This window comes from Dipodomys merriami, unplaced genomic scaffold (assembly GCF_024711535.1).
Source record: "Dipodomys merriami isolate MVZ:Mamm:240054 unplaced genomic scaffold, mDipMer1.0.p SCAF_52, whole genome shotgun sequence".
Classification (NCBI taxonomy): domain Eukaryota; kingdom Metazoa; phylum Chordata; class Mammalia; order Rodentia; family Heteromyidae; genus Dipodomys; species Dipodomys merriami.
This window is the reverse complement of record NW_027206091.1, coordinates 9,018,030-9,041,568: the sequence shown is the minus strand read 5'-3', so window position 1 is coordinate 9,041,568 and position 23,539 is coordinate 9,018,030. Positions and strand designations below refer to the sequence as shown.

Genomic DNA, 23,539 nt, shown 5'->3' with positions numbered 1-23,539 from the left:
ACCATCCTCAACCGTCCCCCTTCTGCTGTGGTCTTCGGCCCAGATGTGTCCCCTCCTTCCTAAAGTCTTCCAGATGTGGGCCCAGGGCCAGATGTGAGGACCCCTGCCCGCAACTTCAATCCATCCTTTCCCTTTATCCATTCTGCTGGCTTTCTCTGACCAGGTGTGTGTGTGTGCCCCCTCTCCAGCCTCCTCTCCAGGATCTCGACCCCTCCCCCCCAATTCATTTAGATGCCACGACCCTTCTCACCCCCCAGATGTCACCTGGCTGCTCAGATGGGACACAACAGCTGCCTATCTAGATGATCAACCCCAGGCAGATCAGCCTTCAGCTGGCTTCCCAAATGCGAGACCCTCCCTCCCCCAACTCCCCCCCCCCTGCCCCTCACTACATTTTATGAATTTCCTCTTGAATGGATTTAACTCTGTGTGGGGGGTGGGGGAGAGGAAGTTCTTCCACCCCCACCTGTTCGTTTCCCGGATGCTCCCCTGCCAGTTCCTGCCACTTGTTGGAGTGCGGGGTGGGCGTGCGGAGGGGGCGCCCCCCTTCCCCCTGCGCGTCTAGCGCCCAGCCTTCGCGCCTCTGGCTAAGCGCCCAGCCCCACGCGCCCCTGCGCGGCCGCCGGGGAGGGAGTGGTGGGGAGGGGGGGCCTGGGCGGGGGCGCGGCCGCCCTCCCCCGCGGGCGGGCGGGCAGGCGGGCGGGCGCGGCCGGGCCCCTCGGGCGGGCTGGGGCGGCGGAGCTGCAGCCATGGCGGGCGGCGCGCGGCTGCTCTGGGTGTCATTCCTGGTGCTGCTCGGGCCCCAACCCGGGCAGGGCCGGCCCCGAGAGCGGCTCCGCGTGCGCTTCACCCCGGCCGTGTGCGGCCTGCGCTGCATCCATGGGCCCAGCGGCTCCCGCTGCACCCCGACCTGCGCGCCCCGCAACGCCACCAGCGTGGACAGCGGCGCGCCCGGCGGGGCGGCCCCGGGGGGACCCGGCTTCCGCGCCTGTGAGTGCGGGGAAGGGGGGGCTGTGATGCTGCGAAGGAATCGGGGGTGCCCTGAGGGAGGAGGACCCCAGGAGATGGGGGGGGGAGAGACAAAAATCCTGCTGGGAGAAGGAGCCCAGATTTTATGTGCATCAGTGCTGAGGGGTGGAGAGAGTTAATGCTTAAGGTAGTGAAGGAAAGATGAGGGGCTCACACTCCTAGATCGGGGTGGTGGGTCGTCAGGGTCTGGATTTTGCAGTTTGAGGTCCCGGGGACCAGTGTTGTCCCACGTGAGGGGGCTGGGGCCGGCTTTTGCCTCTGAGTCAAAAGTGGGAGCGTCAGAACTTTTGGGAAGGGAATTAACTTGGAGTCTCTATGTAATGGGTCCCCGGGGAACCAAGGGAACACTTTTTTCCTTTTTTTTAGGGCTGTGTGGGAGCAGCGGCGGAGGGGGGGTGTGGGGTGGAGGCTCCCACTTTCTGTGCCTTTGGGGGGGGAGAAGGGCATTTTACAGGGGGGGGTCCCACATGCTTCAGAAATCCAGAAAGGAGGCCTGGGGAAGGGGCGCCCCCTGGGGGGCGGAGGAGACTGGAGAAGAGTATGCACCGGTCGTGGGGGGGGGGTTGAGCCTTAGGAGTGGGGGCTCAGGTGAGATGGAAAAGAACGGCGGACACCTGTTGTTCCAGATTGTGGAGGTGGGCAGACTACAGGGAGGGTCGAATCCTCCCTGCCTCTCATCCCTCAGGTCCTTTGGAGTGGGGAGTGGGGGCCCCTGGCGCCGAGAACTCGCCCAGCCTGGCCTCTAGCCAGCCTAACCCGGGCCCCGGCGTGAGCTCATCTCCCGCCTGAGCCCCCGCCCGCTGCCACTCCCTCTCTCCTCCCCTTCCTCCCTCCTTCCTTCCTTCACTCCCTCCCGGCCCAGCCCCTACGTGCCCGTGCCAGGCGCCGTGCCCAGGCGGGTGCCAAGCCCCTGGAGGCACAAGGAGGGGCATGTGGAAGGAAGGCTGACCTCAACAGGACCCCTATGTCCTCATCTCATCTAGCTGAACGCTCCAGCCTGGGCACCTTTCAAGGGAATCGAGGCTGGTAGTCTCAAACCAGGCCCAAGATAAGGCAGAGAAGGACTTTCTGCAGCTAGGAAGTGCCTCTGGGTCTGGCTGGCTTCCCAGGATTTCCATCCGAGACCCTTCCCATTTTGGAATCTCGATTCTTAGAGAAATGAGATTAGTGAAGCTTCTTATAGGCCCTGCCACTCAAAGCCCCCCCCCCTTACAGTATTTGGAATCCAGATATGCTTCTAACCAGGGACCCCTGAGTTTCTGCTTCTAGATTTAGAGTTCCCTCCACACCCCTGCTAACAGACTCTGGAGACGAACTCCTCCTGCCAAGTTCCCTCCCAGTCTTTTAAAGTAATTCCCCCAAACTGTGGCCCTCTCTGGAGAATGCTAGTATTGTCCCTTGACCACTTTTTCCATTTCCAGGAGAAACCCGAGACTTTAAGCGCTGTGCAATGATAACTCCTCTCCCTGGTTGGGGAGCCCACAAAGGGGTCACATTTCCTTAGATTTCCAAGGGAATACCCCAATCCCATCAGAGATCCCTAATTCCTGCCTCTCCAAATCCAGCTGATTCCCTTCCCAGGAACTGAATCTCCTCTGTCTTCAGAGAACTTCAGAGTTGGTCCTGATGGGTGGATTATCCCCCAAACTCCAGATTCATCTCTCCCCTCCCCTAAGTCAATTCAAAAGACCTAGGGCAGGGTGGTACCTAATCTCTTGGTTGAAGGGGTTTCCACAGTATTTTAGGGTCCCAGCCAGTGAAGGTTCTTAGGTGCTGGAAACTACCACTTCATCCATGCTTGCTCTGATTGCCCTGATTTCTACATAACTCTCCCCTAAAGGACTTAAAAGGGATCCTCCGTTTCCTGAGTTAGCCTTCTCTGTTCTAGAAACTTTAAGCTGTCTTTGAACACCAGAGTACCGGGAACCTAGCTGATGTCCTCCCAGGACTCCTGTCCCCTGACCCTTCTAAATTGAGGTGGCCTTTTCCTGTGCTTTCCCCCCCCCCCCCTACAGTGGTGGCTCAGAATCCCAACTCCCCTCTCTGGACCGCCCTGGCGGTCTGCCGACCCTCCTTCCCCTCGGCACAGCTGTCTCCAGCTGTTTTCAGGGGAGGAAGGAGAGGGAGGGGTGCCTTCCATAGACACGTCCAATCTCCCTTTGGCTCTGTGGTCCCGGGGCTCCCCAAGGGTGGGGAATGTGGGGACACCGCCCTGCCCCCGCCGCACGCACCCCCTCTCTTTTGTTTACCCCGCCGCACAGCTGGCAGTGCCCCGCCCAGAGGTGGCCTGGGGCCCGGCGAGGGCGTGCAAAGGGGAGAGGAGTCGCGTTCCTGCTGCTTATCCCGCCCAGGTTCTACTGGGGGGGGGGGGGGAAGACTGGGTATAAAGGAAGGAGGGCAAATAGGGGTGAGGACGAAGGGTAGACGGGACTGAAGGTAATAGGTTAGACGATTGGGTGAGGCTGGGAGACCCGCAGCCACAGGTGATGAGAAAGGGGTGCTTGGCCAGTGGGCGGGGCCCATGATCAATGGCAGCGCTGGGGCAGTGGGCGGAGATTCATGGTTGGTGGGCGTGGTCGAGGAGGTGGGCGGGGCCGGGACACCTTGTTCTTGCAGAAAGTGGATATTGCTGTAATATAGGCGAAAGCAGGTGTCAGTTATAGGGAACTGGGAATGTGGCTTAGTGAGGAGTGATTACCTAGCTTGCATGAAGCCCTGGAATCCATTCCTCAGTATCACATACACAGAAAAAGGCTGGAAGTGGTGCTGTGTTCAAGTGGTAGAGTGCTAGCCTTGAGCAAACGTCCAGGCCCCGAGTTCAATCCTCAGGACCAGCACACACCAAAAAAGAAAGGCTGAACCACTGTATCCGGTCCAAGCAAACAACCAGAAGATGTCCTCCGCCTAACCCCCCCTCCCCCCGTAGCTTGGCGGCCTACTTGCCACGCTGGAGGCTGACTTAGCATGGGGTGCGTGGGCATGAGGGGAACCTGCCCTGTGTGGGCGCTGGTCTCGCATGTCCTCGATTCCTCCCCACCCACAGTTCTGTGTCCCTTGATCTGTCACAACGGCGGGGTGTGCGTGAAGCCTGACCGTTGTCTCTGTCCTCCGGACTTCGCCGGCAAGTTCTGCCAGTTGCATGCTTCAGGAGCCCGGCCCCCCGCCCCCGCCATGCCCGGCATCACCCGCTCTGTGTACACCATGCCCCTGGCCAACCACCGCGACGACGAGCACGGTGAGGGGCGCAGTCCCTTGTCCCTGTTGTCTGACCTCCAACTTGGTGACATTCTCCTGTACCTCTCCTCCCGGCTCCCCCACCCCCAGGAGACACCCCTTTATAGACATCCCTTTGCCCTCTCTGCCAGGCGTGGCATCCATGGTGAGCGTGCACGTGGAGCACCCGCAGGAGGCGTCGGTGGTCGTCCACCAGGTGGAGCGAGTGTCGGGCCCTTGGGAGGAGGCGGATCCCGACGCCGTGGCGAGGGCGGAGGCGGCGGCCCGGGCGGAGGCGGCTGCGCCCTACACGGTGTTGGCCCAGAGCGCTCCCCGCGAGGATGGCTACTCGGACGCCTCGGGCTTCGGTTACTGCTTTCGGGAGCTGCGGCGAGGCGAAGTGAGAAGAGGCCCGTGGGGAGGGGCCCGGGGAGTGCCGTCAGGTGGGGAAGCGCTCATCCAATGCATCCCCCACAGTGTGTATCACCGCTGCCCGGGCTCCGAACTCAGGAAGTGTGTTGTCGAGGGGAAGGCGTGGCCTGGGGCGTTCACGACTGTCAGCCATGCTCGGAGCACCTGGGTAAGCCTCAAGGGTTGTTCCCCCCCCCCCCGCCCCCAGGTACTGGGAGCCCCAGTAACTTTTTTTTTTGGTCTATCGTGGAGCCTGAACCCTGGGCCTGGGCGCTGTCCCTCAGCTCTTCAGCTCAAGGCTAGTGCTCTACCACTTGAGCCACAGCGCCACTTCTGACTTTTTCTGCTTATGTGGTGCTGAGAAATCAAGCCCAGGGCCCCATGCGTGCAAGGCAAGCACTCTACCACTGAGCCACCTTCCCAGCCCCCTAGTAACTTTTCCTACTGCCCTCCCAAGGGCAAACCTTCACTAATTCTAGCTAGGACTAGAATTTTATCATTTTTATGCTACATCTACAATTTTCTTTTCTTTTTTTTTTTTTTTGGTCGGTCATGGGGCTTGAACTCTGGGCCTGGGCGCTGTCCGTCCCTCAGCTCTTCAGCTCAAGGCGAGCACTCTACCACTTGAGCTACAGCGCCACTTCCGGTTTTCTGGTGGTTTATTGGAGATAGGAGTCTCACGGTCTCTCCTGCTGGGGCTGGCTTTGAACCGCGATCCTCAGATCTCAGCCTCCTGAGTAGCTAGGATTACAGGCATGAGCCACCAGCGCCCAGCCAATTTTCTTTTGTGGGGCTTGAACTAAAGGCCTGGGCACTTTACCATTTAAGCCATAGTGCTACTTCTGTTTTTTGAGTGGTTAACTGGAGATAAGAGTCTCACCAGGCCTGGCACCTGTGGCTCATGCCTGTAATCCTAGCTACTCAGGAGGCTGAGATCTGAGGATCGCATTTCAAAGCCAGCCCGGACAGGAAAGTTCGTGAGACTCTTATCTCCAATAAACTGCTAGAAAACCGTTAGTGGTGCTGTGGCTCAAGCAGTAGAGTGCTCGCCTTGAGCTGAAGAGCACAAGGACAGCGCCCAGGCCCAGAGTTCAAGCCCCATGACCAAAAAAAAAAAAAAAAAAAAAGTCTCACCAGGACTTTTCTGCTCAACTGGCTTTGAACTGTGATCCTCAGATCTCAGCCTCTTAAGTAGCTAGGATTACAGTCATGAGCCAACAGTACCTGGCTACAGTTTTCTTTGGGTGTCTGCTGGGGCTTGAACTCAGGTCCTGAGTGTAGCCCCTTAGCCTTTTCACTCAGTGCCAACGCCCTACCACTTGAGCCATAGGTCCACTTCTGGCTTTTCGGTGGTTAATTGGCGATAAGAGTCTCACTGGCTGGGAATGTGGCTTAGTGGTACAGTGCTTGCCTAGCATGCATGAGGCCCTGGGTTCGGTTCCTCCGTAACACATAACAACAACAAAATACAAAAATTAGAAGAAAGAAAAGTCTCTCAGACTTTCCTGCCTGAGTAGCCAAGATGGCAGACAGGTGTGAGCCACCAGCGTTGGTCTCTACGCCATTTTCTGACTTTGGCCCCTGGGTTCTCAATGCTTTTGTGCCTTGTTGATATCCATGAACTTCAAGAGCCTCCCAAGTGAGGGTGCACAGGCCCCACTCCTCTTAGTCCCTACCATCCCATCTTTGTTCTGCACCCACTAATTTCCTCTCTGCCACCCCTCTCTTCTCTCCGCAGGAAACAGAGTGGGTGGAGCCGATGGACCTTGCCCCACTGGCTTTGAGAGGGTTAATGGATCCTGTGTAGGTGAGGCGTGGCTTGTTTCTCGAGTCGGAGGGCTAGTAATCACGTGGCCCTTTCCACGGTGAAGTTTTACCCAACTCACGCAGATGTGGACGAGTGTGCGACCGGAGGGCGCTGCCAGCACGGGGAATGTGCCAACACGCGCGGCGGGTACACGTGCGTGTGTCCCGACGGCTTCCTGTTGGATTCATCCCGCAGCAGCTGCATCTGTGAGCTGCCAGCAGAGGGGCTGGATCCCCAGTCGGCTCTGACCTCAGACCACATCCCAAACCAATCCTGGGCCCTTCATTGTCTTAAAACGTTCCCCCCAATTCTGCCCCCACCAAACTTTTCCTGGGGTGATCCCTCTACCTCCCCAATCTCGCAGTCCTACCCCCCACTCCCCCCCTGCCCCCCCCCCTCAGACAATGCTCTCGCCTTCCCCCAGCCCAACACGTGATCTCAGAGGCCAAGGGGCCCTGCTTCCGTGTACTTCGGGATGGCGGCTGCTCGCTGCCCATTCTGCGTAACATCACCAAACAGATCTGCTGCTGTAGCCGTGTGGGCAAAGCCTGGGGTCGAGGCTGCCAGCTCTGCCCACCTTTCGGCTCGGGTAAGTGCCTCCAGGTTGCCAGGATCCACACAGGCGTCTTCCTAGGAGGTTTAGAGCACTCAAGCCCCCTGCCCCCCCTCCAATGGTCCTAGCTTTGGCCACGCCCCCAGTGCCCTCTTGATTGGCTAGAGGTTTCACCTTCATCCTTAGCCACACCCACCCCTGCACCACTCCACGTTAAAGTTAGTCTGTCTCCAGTACATTCTCCTCCCCTCAACCCCCTGCTCCTGAGATATGGAATTCTGTCTCAGAGCTTTAGTCAGAGCCCCAATTCTGGAGACACAGCCTTCAGTTTAGGCGTCATCACCCCCCCCTTAGAGCACTCCCTAAGAAGTTCTACCACAGATAGGGTTCTGTTCCCCCAACTCACCCTTATAGCTATCAAATTAGATTCTATTCTTACCCCCAGTCCCTGCCATCATCCCAAATGGGTAAAAACTGTTTGTAGTTTCATCTTCACTCTCGAAGACTTGCAGGACACCACCCCGTCCCTGCATCCAAGCAAAACTCCTGGCATACTCTCTCAAACCAAGCCCTGTCCCCTAGCCAAGGCCCTCCTGTCCACTCTTCTCCTCCGCTTCTTTCCTCTTCCTCTCCCTGTCTTGTTTCCAGAGGGTTTTCGTGAGATCTGCCCTGCTGGCCCTGGCTACCACTACTCAGCCTCTGACCTCCGATACAACACCAGACCCCTGGCTCAGGAACCACCTCGAGTATCTCTCAGTCAGCCACGTGCCCCAGCGGCCACCTCTCGGCCACCTACAGGTGAGCTGGTTCTAGGAAGTGGGGGGACATTATTTCAAACTCAGTCCCCACTCCCTAATACCTTTTCCTTACCAGGCTTTCTGCCTACTCATCGCCCAGAACCTCGCCCTCAGCCTCAGCCTTGGCCTCAGCCTCGACCTGAGCCTAGACCTGAGCCCCGCCCTGAGTCCAGACCTGAGTCGAGACCTGGCCCTGAGTTTCCTCTTCCCAGCATCCCTGCCTGGACTGGCCCTGAAATTCCTGAGCCAGGTGATGTAGAGAATGGAGTGTGTTGGTGGCAGGGATTCTGGAGGGAAGAAGATGCCAGAGGAGATCAAATACAGATAAGGGTACGGTAGGAAGAGATAAGAATGTGTGGAGGGTTGCATGGTAATTAGATTGGGTGCTGGCACCAGAATTGGTCTAAGTTCTCTATTAGTGGAGAGAGACCTTTAAGTCCTCTGAGACTCAGTTTCTTGTGCTGTAAAATGAGGACGGTCATGAGGTTTCAATGAGATACCTCTGAAGTATTCACCAGCTAGAGAGCCATGGTGGGCAGATTCTGACAGCTCAAATGCAAGTATTTCAAGATAAAGAAGAATAAGATTCTCCTCTAAGATTGGACTTGGGGAGAAGTGGTCCCTAAAGGTGTTTTAGGTGGAGAATTTGAGGGAATTGAGATCAGAATTGGAGGAACTTCACTGACTAGACCTCTTTCTGTTTCCCCAGGTCCTTCTTCTGGTGTGTGTCAGCGCAACCCTCAGGTGTGTGGCCCAGGCCGATGTATATCCCGACCTGGTGGTCACACTTGTGCCTGCGACTCGGGTTTCCGGTTGAGCCCCCAGGGTACCCGCTGTGTCGGTGAGCTGGACTGAGGAGGTGGGCGGGGCGTGGGTGCTGGGGATAGGGTGGGACCCTGCCCATCACCTGGTGACCCTCCCCTTCCATTCACTCAGACTTAGATGAATGTCGCCGTGTACCCTCTCCTTGTGCTCCGGGGCGCTGCGAGAACACACCAGGAAGCTTCCGCTGTGTGTGCGGCCCGGGTTTCCGAGCCAGCCCGAGGGCTACGGAGTGCCTGGGTGAGACACTTATCAGCCTGGCTCCAGGTCCCACCATTGCCTGGCTCTGGGCTCTGCTCTCACTCCAGAGTCGCAGTGACCTTCCTTTCTTTCCCCATAGGGCCCAGCCCCCTCCTTTAGATCAGCTCCAGACCTCTTTTTGGCTCCTGCCCTGCCCCCTCTTCCCAATCTGGCCCTTCTTTTCCTGGCGGTTGGCCTCTACTGTTGCCTAGCTTTCTTCCAAACCAGGCCCTGGCTCGGCTCTTCTGTTGTCCCCTCCTCTTCCCCATCTCTGACTAGCTCCGTCCCCAGGCCCCGCCTCTGTCCTACAAACCTTCCCGATTGCCCTGATTGCATCCCTCTCGCACCAGATTCCCCATCTCAAACTGCCCTTCTTTCTCTATCCCTGCTCCTGCTTTCCCTTTCTTGTGCTCAGAGGTTCCTTCCATCTCCTTCTCACATTGCCCCCTCTCACGGTCTTCCTCTGGTCCTAGCCAGGACAGCCGCCCTTGTCTGGCCTCCTGGCTCAATCCCTTCCTTTAGGCCTTCCCACTTTCGGGCTCCGCCCCCAGGCTCCGCCCCCACTTGGGTTCCGCCCATTGAATCCACCCCAGGACCAGGACCACGCTCGCAGACTCCGCCCCCACTCTGATATCAGCACGCTGGCCACGCCCACGGTGGCCACGCCCCCTCCAGTCTCTCCCGGGACTCGCTGCCCGCTCCCCAGCCACCCCAGTTCTGTTCTGCCTATAGATGTGGACGAGTGCCGCCGCGTGCCGCCGCCCTGCGACCGCGGGCGCTGCGAGAACACACCCGGCAGCTTCCTGTGTGTGTGTCCCGCCGGGTACCAGGCTGCACCTCATGGAGCCAGCTGCCAGGGTGAGGGGCTGAAGGGAAGCGGGCAAAGGGGAGCCTCCAGCAGGGATGAGGGTTGGTGAGTGGATCATGGAGAAAAGTGAAGTTGGCTTGGTGGAAACCCCAGGTCCTGGAACCAGATCTAAGGCCTTTATAGAGTGACCCGAGGCAGCAGAGGCCAATTAATGGGATGCAAGAAAGGCTGAATGCGAGGATGGAGAATTAGAACAACAGGGACAGGCAGGGAGGGGGTATGATGGAGTTGTGGAAGGTCAAGTTGATGGTCAGGGAAGCCAGGTGGAGCCTCAGGGAATAAAGGAGCAAGTGATCCTACGTCCTCTTGCCCCCACCTCTCCACCCCACAGATGTGGATGAATGCACCCAGAGCCCGGGCCTCTGTGGCCGTGGGGTCTGTGAGAACCTGCCTGGCTCTTTCCGCTGTGTTTGCCCGGCTGGCTTCCGGGGTTCAACATGTGAAGAGGATGTGGATGAGTGTGCACAGGAGCCCCCACCCTGCGGGCCAGGCCGCTGTGACAACACCGCTGGCTCCTTCCACTGTGCCTGCCCTGCTGGCTTCCGCTCCCGAGGACCAGGGGCTCCTTGCCAAGGTGAGGGTGCTGGGTCCTGCAGCACCACTGCTTGCTGTGAGAGCCGTATTACTGTGGGACAGAGCAGCCTAATTGGGCTCAGAGACCAAGGCCAGGGGCAGAGGGATGGGATACTGAGAAGGTGGGGAGTGTGTCACTAACAAAGAGGCAGGGAAAGGGATCTGGACGAGGTAGGGTAGGCCGAGAGCCTATGACATGGGCAAAGAATGGTTTCATCAGGCACCAATGGCTCATCCTATCTACTCAAGATGTTGAGATCTGAAGAACCCGATTCAAAGCCAGCCCAGACAGGAAAGTCCCTGAGGCTGACATCTCAACTAACCAGTAAAAAGCCAAAACAGGAGATGTAGCTTAAGTGAAATGAGTGAAAAAGACCTTGAGTTCAGGCTCCAGTACACACACACCACACACACCACACCACACACACACACACACACACACACAGCCTCCTGGGAGGCTGACTCAAGGCTGGAAAAGTAGATGGAGCTGACAGTGGGGAGGTATCTAGATCCCTTTCACAGCTTGACTGGTTCCCCTCTGACCCAGATGTGGATGAATGTGCCCGGAGCCCTTCGCCCTGTGCCTATGGGCGGTGTGAGAACACAGAAGGCAGTTTCCAGTGCGTCTGCCCCACAGGCTTCCAACCCAACGCTGCTGGCTCGGAGTGCAAGGGTGAGGCCGGGGAGGGAGGGAGGAGTGTGGATGGGGGAGGGCTTGTCAGGTTGCTTCTTCAAGGCACCCTCTCCCCTGCTCCTCAGATGTGGATGAGTGTGAGAACCACCTGGCCTGTCCTGGGCAGGAGTGTGTAAACTCACCTGGCTCCTTCCAGTGCAGGGCCTGCCCTGCTGGCCATCATCTGCATCGTGGCAGATGCACTGGTAAGACCATGACCCCTGACCCAAGACCATGACCCCCAGACTGCCCACAAGCTTGACTTGACTCCTAACCTAACCTGGACCTTAGTCCTCTTACCTGGACAACAACTCCCAGCTGTGACTCTTTACCTGACCAGACCACAATCCCTGAACCCATCCTGGGATCAGTCTATCAGCCAATCTATCTTGAATCTTATCTATCTTGAACCTGTCTTAAGTCTCTCTTATCTTTCTTTTTTGGTCAGTGGTGGGGCTTGAACTCGGCCTGGCTTGAACTCAGCTCTTCAGCTCAAGGCTAGCACTCTACTACTTGAGCCACAGAGCCACTTCTGGTTTCCTGGTGGTTAATTGGAGATGAGTCTCCCTGACTTTCTTGCCTGGGTTGGCTTTGAACTTTGATCCTCAGATCTCAGCCTCCTGAATAGCTAGGATTATAGGCCTGAGCCACCTGCGCTATTTTATCTATCTTGAATTATCTATTTATTTTGAATCTATCCACCTATCAATCTACCTACCTCAATCTTTGTGCCAGTATTGGGGCTTATACTCAGGGCTTCAGCACTTTTTCCACTCAAGGCTGGTACTCTAGCACTTGAGTCACACAATTCTTGCTTTTTGCTGGTTAATTAGAGATAAAAGTCTTCACAGACTTTCCTGCTGGGGCTGGGTTTGAACCAGGATCCTCAGATTGCAGCCTTCTGAGTAGTTAAGATTATAGGCCTAAGCTCACTGGTGCCCTCCTGGTCCATGAATCTATTTTTTTGGGGGTCCGGTCATGGGGCCTGAACTCTGGGCCTGGGCGATGTCCCTCAGCTCTTCAGTTCAAGGTTAGCACTCTAACCACTTAAGCCATAGCGCCACTTCCAGCTTTTTTCTTTTTTTGCTTATGTGGTGCTGAGGAATTGAACCCAGGGCCTCGTGCATGCAAGGCAAGCGCTCTACCACTGAGCCACCTTCCCAGCCCTGGTCCATGAATCGAAAGGTGACTCCTGACTCCCTGACCTGTGAACATGAAACTTGATTGTGTCATTTGACCCCCATAGATGTGGATGAGTGTAGTTCAGGAGCCCCCTGCGGTCTCCACGGCCATTGCACCAACACCGAAGGCTCTTTCCGCTGCAGTTGTGCACCGGGTTACCGGGCGCCATCGGGTCGACCTGGACCCTGTGCTGGTGAGCAGGGGAGCGACCCCCCGGGCCTGAGTTAGGGCCAGGGCTCCTGAATGAGGAAGCCAGTTGGAGAAGTGTGAGAAGCTGTGAGAGGGATGGGCACTTAGGTGGGACTTCAGGGCGGAGACACAACTGTTGTGGGCGTGGCCATAGATGGTGGAGGCGGGCTTACATCAGTGTGGGCGGGGCTTGTGTCTAGTGGGCGTGCCGCTCTCTGGCGTACCCTAGCCCGCTGTGGGCGGGGCTTGTGTCTAGTGGGCGTGCCTCTCTCCCTCTGGCGTACCCTAGACATAAATGAGTGTCTGGAAGGTGACTTCTGCTTCCCCCACGGCGAGTGCCTCAATACCGACGGCTCCTTTGCCTGCACTTGTGCCCCTGGTTACCGGCCCGGACCTCGCGGAGCATCTTGCCTTGGTGGGTACCTTGAAACAGTGGAAGAGGGTCGAATAGGGTCTCTACATAATTGGGGAGGGGAGGGGTGTCTCCTTGCAATAAGGGAGGTGGGACTTCCGGGAGTGTCAGGGTGAAGCAGGGGAACGCCGACTGGGGGAGGAGGAGGAGTCTGGGTAGTGGTTGGAAAGGATCTTCCCTAAACCTTTGGGGGCGGGATTTTCAGAAAGGGTCGGGGCCTCGCCAGGTGAGGTAAGGCTGTACGGGCCCAGGAGTGGCTGGGAAAAGGGCAGGGGAGGGGTGTGTGGCTTGGGATGTTAATGGAGGAAAGAGGTGAACTCTGGTTTGGGACACTCTGCAGATGTAGACGAGTGCAGCGAAGAGGACCTTTGCCAGAGCGGTGTCTGTACCAACACCGATGGCTCCTTCGAGTGCATCTGCCCTCCGGGACACCGTACAGGCCCAGACCTGGCCTCTTGCCTGGGTGAGGGGACCCCTGATCTGATCGCGCCCCAAAACTCTTCCTCCCTCCCCTCCCAGCTTCGACATCCCCTCCCAGCTCCCCCTGCCACCTTTGTGGGAAAGACTTTGGCACTTAGTTGGGACTTGTGGGTGGAGCTACAGGTATATGGGGGGCCATGTCATCATGGGGCGGGGCTATGTGGTTATGGGCGGGGCTTAGGTCTAGTGGGCAGGCCAGGTGACCCCATCTCTTCTCTACTTACTTCCCCTCTAATTTGTCTGTCCCCTCCAACTCGCCTGACCTCCCCCCTCCTTACCCCATCTGACCTTCATGCCTCCCTCCTCAGACATTGACGAATGTCGTGAACAGGGCCCAGCCCTCTGCGGGTCCCAGCGCTGTGAGAATTCCCCTGGCTCTTACCGCTGTGTCCGGGACTGTGATCCTGGCTATCACACTGGCCCGGAGGGCACCTGTGATGGTGAGACAGACCCACCACTCCAATCTGCTTCCTGGGTGATGAAAAGGGTCTGGGAGGAAGGCACCCTTCCCCTAACTCTTACCGTTCCCCTTCTTCCATGTCCTTGCATTCTATTATGGAGGCACAGGCTTAGGGAGGACACTTCCCAGTCACCTGGACAAGCCAAGAATCACCTAGCACAGAGCTAACCAAGGCAGGAGGCTGTAGGGCTTGTGGGCTGTACTCCTACTCAGGAGACTGAGATCTGAGGATTACAGTTCAAAGCCAGGCTGGGCAGGAAAGTTTGTGAGACTCTTATCTCCAATTAACTACCAGAAAACTGGAAGTGGTGCTGTGGCTCAAGTGGTAGAGCGCTTGCCTTAAGCTGAAGGGCCAGCACCCAGGCTCAGAGTTCAATCCCTACAACCAACAAACAAAAAATGCTTGTGAGTTGCCTTGGGCTCTCTGCTTGCTAAACCTCAATTAGTGTCACTAGATCTCATGCATTAATTCCAAAAGAACTTATTAAGCACCTAGTATAGTATGTGCCAGACACTCAGACCACAAACAAGAAAAGAGTCAGGGCTGGGAAGGTGGCTCAGTGGTTAGAGCACTTGCCTTGCATGCTCGAGGCCCTGGGTTCGATTCCTCAGCACCACATAAGAAAAAAGCCGGAAGTGGCACTGTGGCTCAAGTGGCAGAGTGCTAGCCTTGAGCTGAAGAGCTGAGGGACAGCGCCCAGGCCCAGAGTTCAGGCCCCATGACCGGACCCCCCCCCAAAAAAAAAAAAAAAAAAAAAAAAGAGTCAGATGAAAATCTCTGTTCTGGGCTGGGAAGGTGGCTCAGTGGTAAGAGTGCTTGCCTTGCATGCATGAGGCCATGGGTTTGATTCCTCAGCACCACATAAGCAGAAAAAGTCAGAAGTGGCGCTGTGGCTCAAGTGGTAGAGTGCTAGCCTTGAGATGAAGAGCTGAGGGACAGTGCCCAGGACCAGAGTTCAGGTCCCACAACTGACAAGAAAAAAGAAAGAAAGGAAGGAAGAAAGAAAGAAAGAAAGAAAGAAAGAAAGAAAGAAAGAAAGAAAGAAAATCTCTGTTCTCATGGATCTAATATGTAGGAGATAGGCAATATGTAAATTAGTTCAGGATTCATAATGAATATTATGGGGTCCTTACTATATGTAAGGCACTGTTTTATGTCTTTATTTTTATCTTTTATTTTTTGGTTGGTCATGGAGCTTGAAGCAAGGCAGATTGACATGAGAGAGGAAGCAAGGCAGATTGCTGAATGGCGGGTATACCTGACAGAGAAGAGCAAATACAAAGGCCCTGAGGTTGATTCTGATTGCGCCATTTGAGAAATGACAGTGTTCTGGGCACTAACTCATCTCTGGAAGCTCAGATTCCTTGAATATCAGATTCACGACAACTTCTCAATTGTGGGACGTGGAGGTGGCATTCAGAGCCCATCCATCCAGCCCTTGAGCTCACTTCCCTCTTTCTTTTTCTCTTGAAGATGTGGATGAATGCCAGGAATATGGCTCTGCTATTTGTGGAGCTCAGCGTTGTGAGAACACCCCTGGCTCCTACCGCTGCGTACCAGCCTGTGACCCTGGCTATCAGCCCACCCCGGGCGGCGGCTGCCAGGGTGGGTGTTCGTCATGCAGTGAGTGAGATGTGGGGGGGTTGAGGTGGAAGTTCCAGAGGTGTCCTGATGTCTTTGATGGTTGCAGATGTGGACGAATGCCGGAACCGGTCCTTCTGCGGTGCTCATGCAGTGTGCCAGAACCTACCTGGTTCTTTCCAGTGCCTCTGCGACCAGGGATACGAGGGGGCAAGGGACGGACGTCAATGCGTGGGTACGGGGCTCCTGGGGGTGGCTGGGGCCGGAGGGTAGGGAAGAACTAGCTTGTCAGTTCGTGTGTGTGTGTGTGTGTGTGTGTGTGTGTGTGTGTGTTGGTCTTGGTTCTTGAACTCAGTTCATGTGTGTGTGTGTGTGTGTGTGTGTGTGTGTTGGTCTTGGTTCTTGAACTCAGGGCCTGGATGCTGTCCCTGAGCCTTTTTACTCAAGGTTGGCACTCTACTACTTGAGTCACACCTCCACTTAGGACTTTTTAGTGCTTAATTGGAGATTAGACTCTCCCAGACTTTCCCTGCCCAGGCTGGCTTTGAACTATGATCCTTAGATCTCAGCCTCCTGAATAGCTAGGATTAAAGATATGAGTCACCAGCACCTGGCTGATTCTAACCTGCTTTCTTTCCTGTCTGTCCATGAATCTGTATAATTTTGGGGGCAGATTCTATCATTAGACTGTGGGCCCTGGTACATAAATCCCTCGAATTCTTCAGTATTTATGCATATCATTAACTAAAATTCAGTATGTTTTGTGGGTATTTTTATTTGAAGTCCAATTCATATATAAAGTGCATGATTCTTTTTGGCAGTACTGGGATTTGAACTTTGAGCCTTTGGTGTTTTGCTAGGCAGATACTTTTTTTTTTTTTGTCATCCATAGGGCCTGAACTCTGGGCCTGGGCACTGTCCCTCAGTTCTTCAGCTCAAGGCTAGCACTCTATCACTTGAGCCACAGTGCCACTTCTGGCTTTTTCTGCTTTTTTTTTTTTTTTTTTTTTTTGGGTCCGGTCGTGGGGCCTGAACTCGGCCTGGGCGCTGTCCCTCAGCTCTTCAGCTCAAGGCTAGCGCTCTACCACTGAGCCACCTTCCTAGCCCCCAGATACTACTATTGAGCCACTATTTTTCTGGTGTGTGTGTGTGTGTGTGTGTGTGTGTGTGTGTGTGTGTGTGTGTGTTGGTTCTGGGGCTTGAACTCAGATATAGTTGCTGTCCCTGACCTTTTTTATTTTTTGCTCAAGGCTAGTGCTCTACCACTTGACCCATACTTCCACTTGCTGGTTAAGCATGCTGGGGGCCTGGCCCAACTGTGAAGTGCCTGCCTAGCAAATATGAAGTCCTGAGTGTTCCATCAATTTCTAGTACCAGACAAAATTTTTTTTTTCATTACAGTAGAAAGCACAGATTTTCAGAGTTCAGGGAATTACAGATGTGTGTTCCTATCTCCTGCTTACAGATGTGAACGAGTGTGCAACACTGCAGGGTGTGTGTGGAACTGCCTTGTGTGAGAACGTCGAAGGCTCCTTCCTGTGTGTCTGCCCTAGCAGTCCTGAGGAGTTTGACCCCATGACTGGACGCTGTGTCCCCCCACGGACCTCTGCTGGTGAGAATGGTTTGTTTATTTGTTTAGCTGGTGGCTGCTGACCCTGTAGGAAAGCACTGTGGCCTGACCAGCCCTGATATGGACAGCTGCCACCAGTTAGTGCTATTGTTTTCAACAGCAACAACAACAACAACAAGAGTCCTGACCCAGTGGGTTGCCATGGATATTAGGACTCTCTCAGGAGATCTACATCCTGGCCTAGATGCTGCCAAATTACTGCATTCAGGAGGTGTTCACAGAGTGTTTAATGTGTTGAGACTTTATTGTAGCCACTGAGGTCTCAGTAATGTTCCAAATCTCTGTCCTTAAGGCCTCAAAGTCTAACAGAAAGCTAAGCTTGGTGGGTCACACTTGTAATCCCAACACCAGAGAAACTGAGGCAGGGAGATGGAAAGTACCAGACCAGACTGAGCTCCAAAGTGAGATCATGTCTCAAATAACAACAAAAGAGATGGGGGACAGTCATCTTAGCTAGTCGGGGAGGTAGAGGTCTGAGAATCAAGGTTCACAGTCAACTCACCCAGACAAATCTAAGTGACTCTGATCTTAATTTCATTAGCAAAAAAGCCAGAGTAGAAGTATGGATTAAGTGATAGATTGCCAGCCTTGAGAGAAATAACTAAATAAGAGTGTGAGGCCACTGGGCAGTGGTGGCTCACGCCTGTCATCCTAGCTACTCAGGAGGCTGAGATCTGAGAGGATCATGGTTCAAAGCCAGCCTGGGCAGGAAAGTCCGTGAGACTCTTATCTTCAATAAACCACCAGAAAACCAGAAGTGGTGCTGTGGCTCAAGTGATAGCATGCTAGCCTTGAGCTGAAGAGCGCCAGGACAGTGCCCAGGCCCCGAGTTCAAGCCCCATGATTGACCCCCCAAAAATAAAAAAAGGCCTGGAATTCAAGCCTCAGTACTAACACACACACACACACACACACACACACACACACACACACACACACACACACACACGTGTGCACAAGGCATAAATTAGAAAGATCATGACAGATTAAGAAGTATGAAGTGGGGGCTGGGAAGGTGGCTCAGTGGTAGAGTGCTTGCCTTGCATGCCTGAGGCCCTGGGTTCGATTCCTCAGCACCATGTAAGAAAAAAGCCGGAAGTGGCGCTGTGGCTCAAGTGGTAGAGTGCTAGCCAGAAGCTGAAGAGCTGAGGGACAGCGCCCAGGCCCTGAGTTCAGGCCACAGGACCAGCAAAAAAAAAAAAAAAAAAAGAAGTATGAAGTGTTCTTGTGCCACTGATGACTGGTGCCATGCTCAGGGCCTCGGCTTCCCCCTCTGTGACATGGAGGGTTAAGTGTTCGACCCACACTGACCTAACTCCCTCCCCCCTATTTTTTCCTCTCTAGGCACCTTTCCAGGCTCACAGCCCCAGGCACCACCTGCCAGTCCCAGTCTGCCAGCCAGGCCACCCCCTCCATCCGCACCCCGCCGGCCCAGCCCACCTAGACAGGGGCCTGTGGGCAGTGAGCGACGGGAGTGCTACTTTGACACGGCAGCCCCGGATGCATGTGACAACATCCTGGCACGGAACGTGACGTGGCAGGAGTGCTGCTGTACCGTGGGCGAAGGCTGGGGCAGCGGATGTCGCATCCAGCAGTGCCCAGGCACTGAGACAGGTGGGCACAGGGTGAGGGTTTGGATAGAATTAGAGGACCATGGGAACTGAGGAAGAGGTCACAGGTAGCAAGCAGAAAAGCCAGACTCTGGTGCTCACGCCTGTAATCCTAGCTACTCAAGAGGCTGAGACCTGAGGATCAAAGTTCAAAGCCAGCCCAGGCAGAAAAGTCTGTGAGAGGCTGGGAATGTGGCTTAGTGGTAGAGTGCTTGCCTAGCAGGCATGAAGCCCCAGATTTGATTCCGCAGTACCACATACACAGAAAAAGCTGGAAGTGGTAGTGCACTAGCCTTGAACAAAAAGAAGTTCAGGGACAGTGCCCAGGCCCTGAGTTCAAGCCCCGGAACTGGGAGGGAAAAAGCCAGAAGTCATGGTGTAGCTCGAACTGTAATGGGGAAAAAGCCAAACAAGAGCACAAGGTCCTTAGTTCAAGCCCCAGTACCAACACGCACACACGCACGCAGCAAGCGCAGGGGTCTATTAGCCTTGTCTCTTTGTGTAGCTGAGTACCAGTCACTGTGTCCCCGCGGTCGTGGCTACCTGGCGTCCAGTGGAGACCTGAGCCTTTGGCGAGGTGAGGCCAGACTTTAGCCCCCACCCACCCTCCATACCCTGACCCACCCTTGGCCGTGTCTCTCTGTCTCTGTCTCTTCCTATTTTCTTTCTCTCTCTGGATTTCTTGATCTGTCTTCATTTTTAATTTTAATGAATTTATTTTTTTTTTTGCCCCTATGTCTCCTGAGACTCTGCATCCTCCCCCTTCATTCCAGCGGTCACACCCTCCCTTCATCCAGCCCGCCTCCCCCCTGCCCTGGCTGGGCTCCATGTCTCTCCACCCTTCCTGCAGATGTGGACGAATGCCAGCTCTTCCGGGACCAGGTGTGCAAGAGTGGGGTGTGTGTGAACACCGCTCCAGGCTACTCGTGTTACTGTAGCAACGGTTACTACTACCACGCACAGCGGCTGGAGTGTGTTGGTGAGGGTCCTACAGCTCCCCACCCCACCCCTGTGCTGTGTCCAGTCACAGCGGGAAGGCCTTCTTGGAGTCTTGACTCCGTCCATCATACTGTCAAGGGACGAGGGGAGAGAAATGGGAAGGAGAGGAGGGCTGCCACTTAACAATCAATCCCCTTCCTCCATTGCTTCCCTAGACAATGACGAGTGCGCAGACGAGGAACCAGCTTGCGAGGGCGGCCGCTGTGTCAACACGGTGGGCTCTTACCACTGCACCTGCGAGCCCCCGCTAGTCCTGGACGGCTCCCGGCGCCGCTGCGTGTCCAATGAGAGCCAGAGCCTCGGTAGCCCCGCCCCCGCGGTTATGCCACACCCACTGACCCGCCCACCACCCTCCTTGGCTGGGCCTTAAGCCCATCTCTGGGCCGTGCCCTCAAGGCGACCAGGCCTCCCCTGTGGCCACGCCCCCAGGAGGCCACGCCCATTAGAGATTTTAGAGGCAATCTTTCACATTTCTTGTGTACACACACACACACACACACACACACACACACACACACACACACACACACATTGCATGTCCCCCTCTTTGGCCCCCTTGTTTTGAGGTAGATTCTTCCCCTCATCTAGTTGAGACTAGCATCAAATTCCTGATCCTCCAGCCTTCTGATTCCTGATCAAATTCTTGATCCCACTGTGTTGGGATTACAGGCATGTGCTCTACCCAAGGCCTCAGCTTTCCTTTTACACAGTCTTTGACTCTGGATGTGTTTGTATCTCTCTCTTTAGGTTTTTTTTTCTTCCTTTCTCTAGTTTTGGCTCTGTCTAGTTGCTCCTCTCCACTTTTCTGTAAGCTTCTGACACACTGTTTTTATCCTTCAGCCCAAATGTTCTTCTCTCATTTCCTGTTCCTTAACATCTTCACATTTCTGAGACTTCACTCAAACATTTCCCATAGGATGTCAGGCATGGTGGTCAATGCCTATAATCCCAGCACTCAGGAAGGGAACTCAGCCTTGGAGAGGATCTGAGTACCAGTCCCTCCTTCTGATGCTTGTTTTCCCTGCCCACAGATGACAATCTGGGAGTGTGCTGGCAGGAAGTGGGGCCTGACCTTGTGTGCAGTCGGCCTCGGCTAGACCGGCAGGCCACCTACACAGAGTGTTGCTGTCTGTATGGCGAAGCCTGGGGCATGGACTGTGCTCTCTGCCCTGCCCAGGACTCAGGTACCGCCCATCTAGTCCTTTAGGCTACCAGTATCACAACCCCAGGTCCCCCCAAATGTAGCATCTTAATCTATGTCATAGCCTGTTTCCAAATCTTGGTCCCAAAGACACATTTTAATTTCATTTTTATTTTTTGGCAGTACTGGGGTTTAAACTCAGGTCATTGTCCTCACTAGGCAAGTGTTCTGCCACAGAGCCTTACCTTCAGCCCAAAGTCACATTCTGAAGACTTATTACAACAACAGAAATCCCAGGGCTGTCTCAGCAGATCCCTTAGCTCCAGCACCATAAACTCCCCGAGTCCCATCTCTTGTACCATCAACTCTTGAGCTCTTAGACCTCAAATGCCAGTGGTCCAGATCCCCACATCCTGGTCCACAGACCAGGGCCCCAGATCCTAACATATAGCCCCTGGAGATCTGAGATGCCCCCCTAATCCTCAGCCTTGGAGAAACCCAGTTCCCCAAAACCCTAGTCTTGAGTCCTCAGATCTTAGGAGCTTAGCACCATGATTCTCCAGGCCCTATCCTCTCTTCCCAACAGGGGTGGGTGCATGGGGAGCGGGGGGGGGGGGGGGGGGGGGATTACCCTGCAGATAGAGGCACCCAAGTGCCAACTGTGATGGCTTGCTCTTCACAGATGACTTTGAGGCCCTGTGCAATGTGCTGCGCCCCCCTGCATATGGTCCCCCGCGGCCAGGTGGCTTTGGACTTCCCTATGAGTATGGCCCAGACATAGGCCCACCTTACCAGGGCCTCCCCTATGGGCCGGAGTTGTACCCACCCCCTGTGCTGCCCTATGATCCCTACCCACCTCCGCCTGGGCCCTTTGCACGTCGTGAGGCCCCTTATGGAGCTCCCCCTTTCGACATGCCGGACTTTGAGGATGATGGCGGCCCTTACAGCGATTCTGAGGCGCCTGAGCCACCTGGGCGAGGCGCCGGCTGGTCCTATCGGTCCCGGGACACTCGTGGCTCCTTCCCAGAGCCTGAGGAAGCTGGAGGCTACACCGGTGAGTGATGCCCTGGCTCAAGCCAGGTGAGACAGAGAGCAGAGAGTAAGGAGGCCAGGAGGGACAGGACTGGACTCGGGAAAACAATCAGAAAGTCGGATGCTTTTGCCTCATGCCTGTCTTATCAACCTAGCTGCTCAGAAGGCTGAGCTCTGAGTTCTGCAGTTGGAAGCCAGCCTGGGCAGCAAAGTCCATGAGACTCTTAACTCCCAATTAACCACCAAAAAGTTGGAAGTGGAGCTGTTGCTCACGTGATAGAGTACCAGCCCTGAGCACAAAACCTAAGGGACTTGGATTTCAAGACCCAGGAGCAGCACTAAATAAATGAATAACTAAATGCAGAAATAAGGCCAGAAATCCTCTGTCCTTGTTCCCTCCAGGCGCTCTGTCTGAGCGTTACGAAGGGCTGGAGGCGGAGGACTGCGGGATTCTGGACGGCTGTGCCCATGGCCGCTGTGTGCGGGTGCCAGAGGGCTTCACTTGTGACTGCTTTGATGGCTACCGCCTGGACATAACCCGCATGGCTTGCCTTGGTAAGGAGCAGGGAAGGGCAAGGCCCAGCCAGAAAGGAAGGAAGCTGGGGCCAGAGGTAGGAGGAGTCAGGGACTCTGGGAAAAGGGGATGAGACCAGCCTGGAGAGAGCCGTCCTTGCTGGAGGTTGGCACTTGGATGAAGAAGGGGGGGGGGGGTGTCCGGGTGTGACAGAGGTAGGGCTGGACTCCAAGGCCTGGACAACCACCCTGTCCACCTGACTTCTGAGGACTGCCAGTGCTATCTTGGACAACTGCATGACCTCTTTGGAAAACATCAGTCTTTCCTATCTGTAAAACAGGAATATTAATAACATCTGCCTAGGTTAGACAGGGGTCAAGCCAAGTGGTTTACAGGAAAAAACAAAAACAGCAGCTGGGGGGGGAAGCTGGGCGCTGGCGGTTCAGGCTATAATCCTAGCTACTCAAAGGGCAGGATCTTTGTGGTTTGAAGCCAGCCTGGGCAGGGAAAAGTCCATGAGACTCTTGTCTGCAATTCACCGGCAAAAAGCAAGAAGTGCAGATGATCCAGTGGTAGAAGCGCCCACCTTGAGTAAAGAGACACAGCATCCAGACTTTGAGTTTGAAGCCCCAGAACTGCCATAGACAGGGAACCCCAAAACCTTAGTTATTGGGGCCTACCGCACCCCTAGGACGGGACCCAGAGCTGGGGCGGCCGGCCTGGGCTCCTGGGTGGGGAGGGGCCGGCCAGGCAGGCCCGAGTGGTCATTGTCCTTCGGCCCCCTCCGCAGACATCAACGAGTGTGACGAGATGGAGGCCGCCTCCCCGCTCTGCGTCAACGCGCGCTGCGTCAACACCGACGGCTCCTTCCGCTGCGTCTGCCGTCCCGGATTCGCACCCACGCACCAGCCACACCACTGCGCGCCTGCGCGGCCCAGAGCCTGAGCGCGCGCGACCCCGCCCACTCCGCCCCGCCCCCCGCCCCGCGCGCCTGCGCAGCCCGGGGCCTGAGCGTGCCCGCGCCCGCCAAGGCCTGCCTAGTACGCCTGCCTGCGCGTGCCCCGTAGCCTGAGCTCCCTCGACCACCCACCCAGTGCGCCTGCGCGGCCCCTGGGTTAGCGCGCACGCCACTGCCTGCTCAGTGTGCTTGCCCTGCCCCGGGCCTGAGCCTGCACCTGTTGTGGGCTAGAATTCAGGGTGCACTGATAATGTCCTGACAGGAGTAGGCCCCCCTACTGTCCGGCCCCTCCCACAACTCCCTGGACCTGGCCATCCTTTGATCCCCTTTTATGAAATCTTCAATTAAAACCACCTATTTTGTA

The 23,539-nt window shown here is 55.6% G+C and overlaps 1 protein-coding gene across 1 annotated transcript; it reads left to right on the top strand.

Moving 5' to 3' along the window:
- The first annotated feature begins 735 nt into the window (after positions 1-735).
- LOC138811210 (latent-transforming growth factor beta-binding protein 4-like) lies at positions 736-23,539 on the top strand. Its single transcript, XM_069998889.1, has 30 exons — positions 736-990; positions 4,073-4,264; positions 4,395-4,642; positions 4,720-4,835; positions 6,399-6,460; positions 6,544-6,666; positions 6,885-7,049; positions 7,662-7,811; positions 7,887-8,060; positions 8,520-8,651; positions 8,747-8,872; positions 9,605-9,730; positions 10,072-10,314; positions 10,861-10,986; positions 11,073-11,192; positions 12,233-12,361; positions 12,647-12,772; positions 13,110-13,232; positions 13,558-13,689; positions 15,184-15,315; positions 15,401-15,526; positions 16,757-16,903; positions 18,266-18,535; positions 19,037-19,108; positions 19,382-19,510; positions 19,686-19,832; positions 20,562-20,714; positions 21,354-21,725; positions 22,106-22,258; positions 23,008-23,539. The coding sequence occupies exons 1-30, from the start codon at positions 750-752 to the stop codon at positions 23,160-23,162; spliced, it is 4,710 nt and encodes a 1,569-aa protein (XP_069854990.1). The 5' UTR covers positions 736-749; the 3' UTR covers positions 23,163-23,539.

Excerpts from the sequence above, each read along its gene's own strand:
- LOC138811210 (XM_069998889.1), top strand. The coding sequence starts at position 750 with ATGGCGGGCGGCGCGCGGCTGCTCTGGGTGTCATTCCTGGTGCTGCTC. Across the intron at positions 7,812-7,886 it reads CACCTCTCGGCCACCTACAG|GCTTTCTGCCTACTCATCGC; the intron begins GTGAGCTGGTTC and ends TTTCCTTACCAG. Across the intron at positions 12,362-12,646 it reads TCGACCTGGACCCTGTGCTG|ACATAAATGAGTGTCTGGAA; the intron begins GTGAGCAGGGGA and ends GGCGTACCCTAG.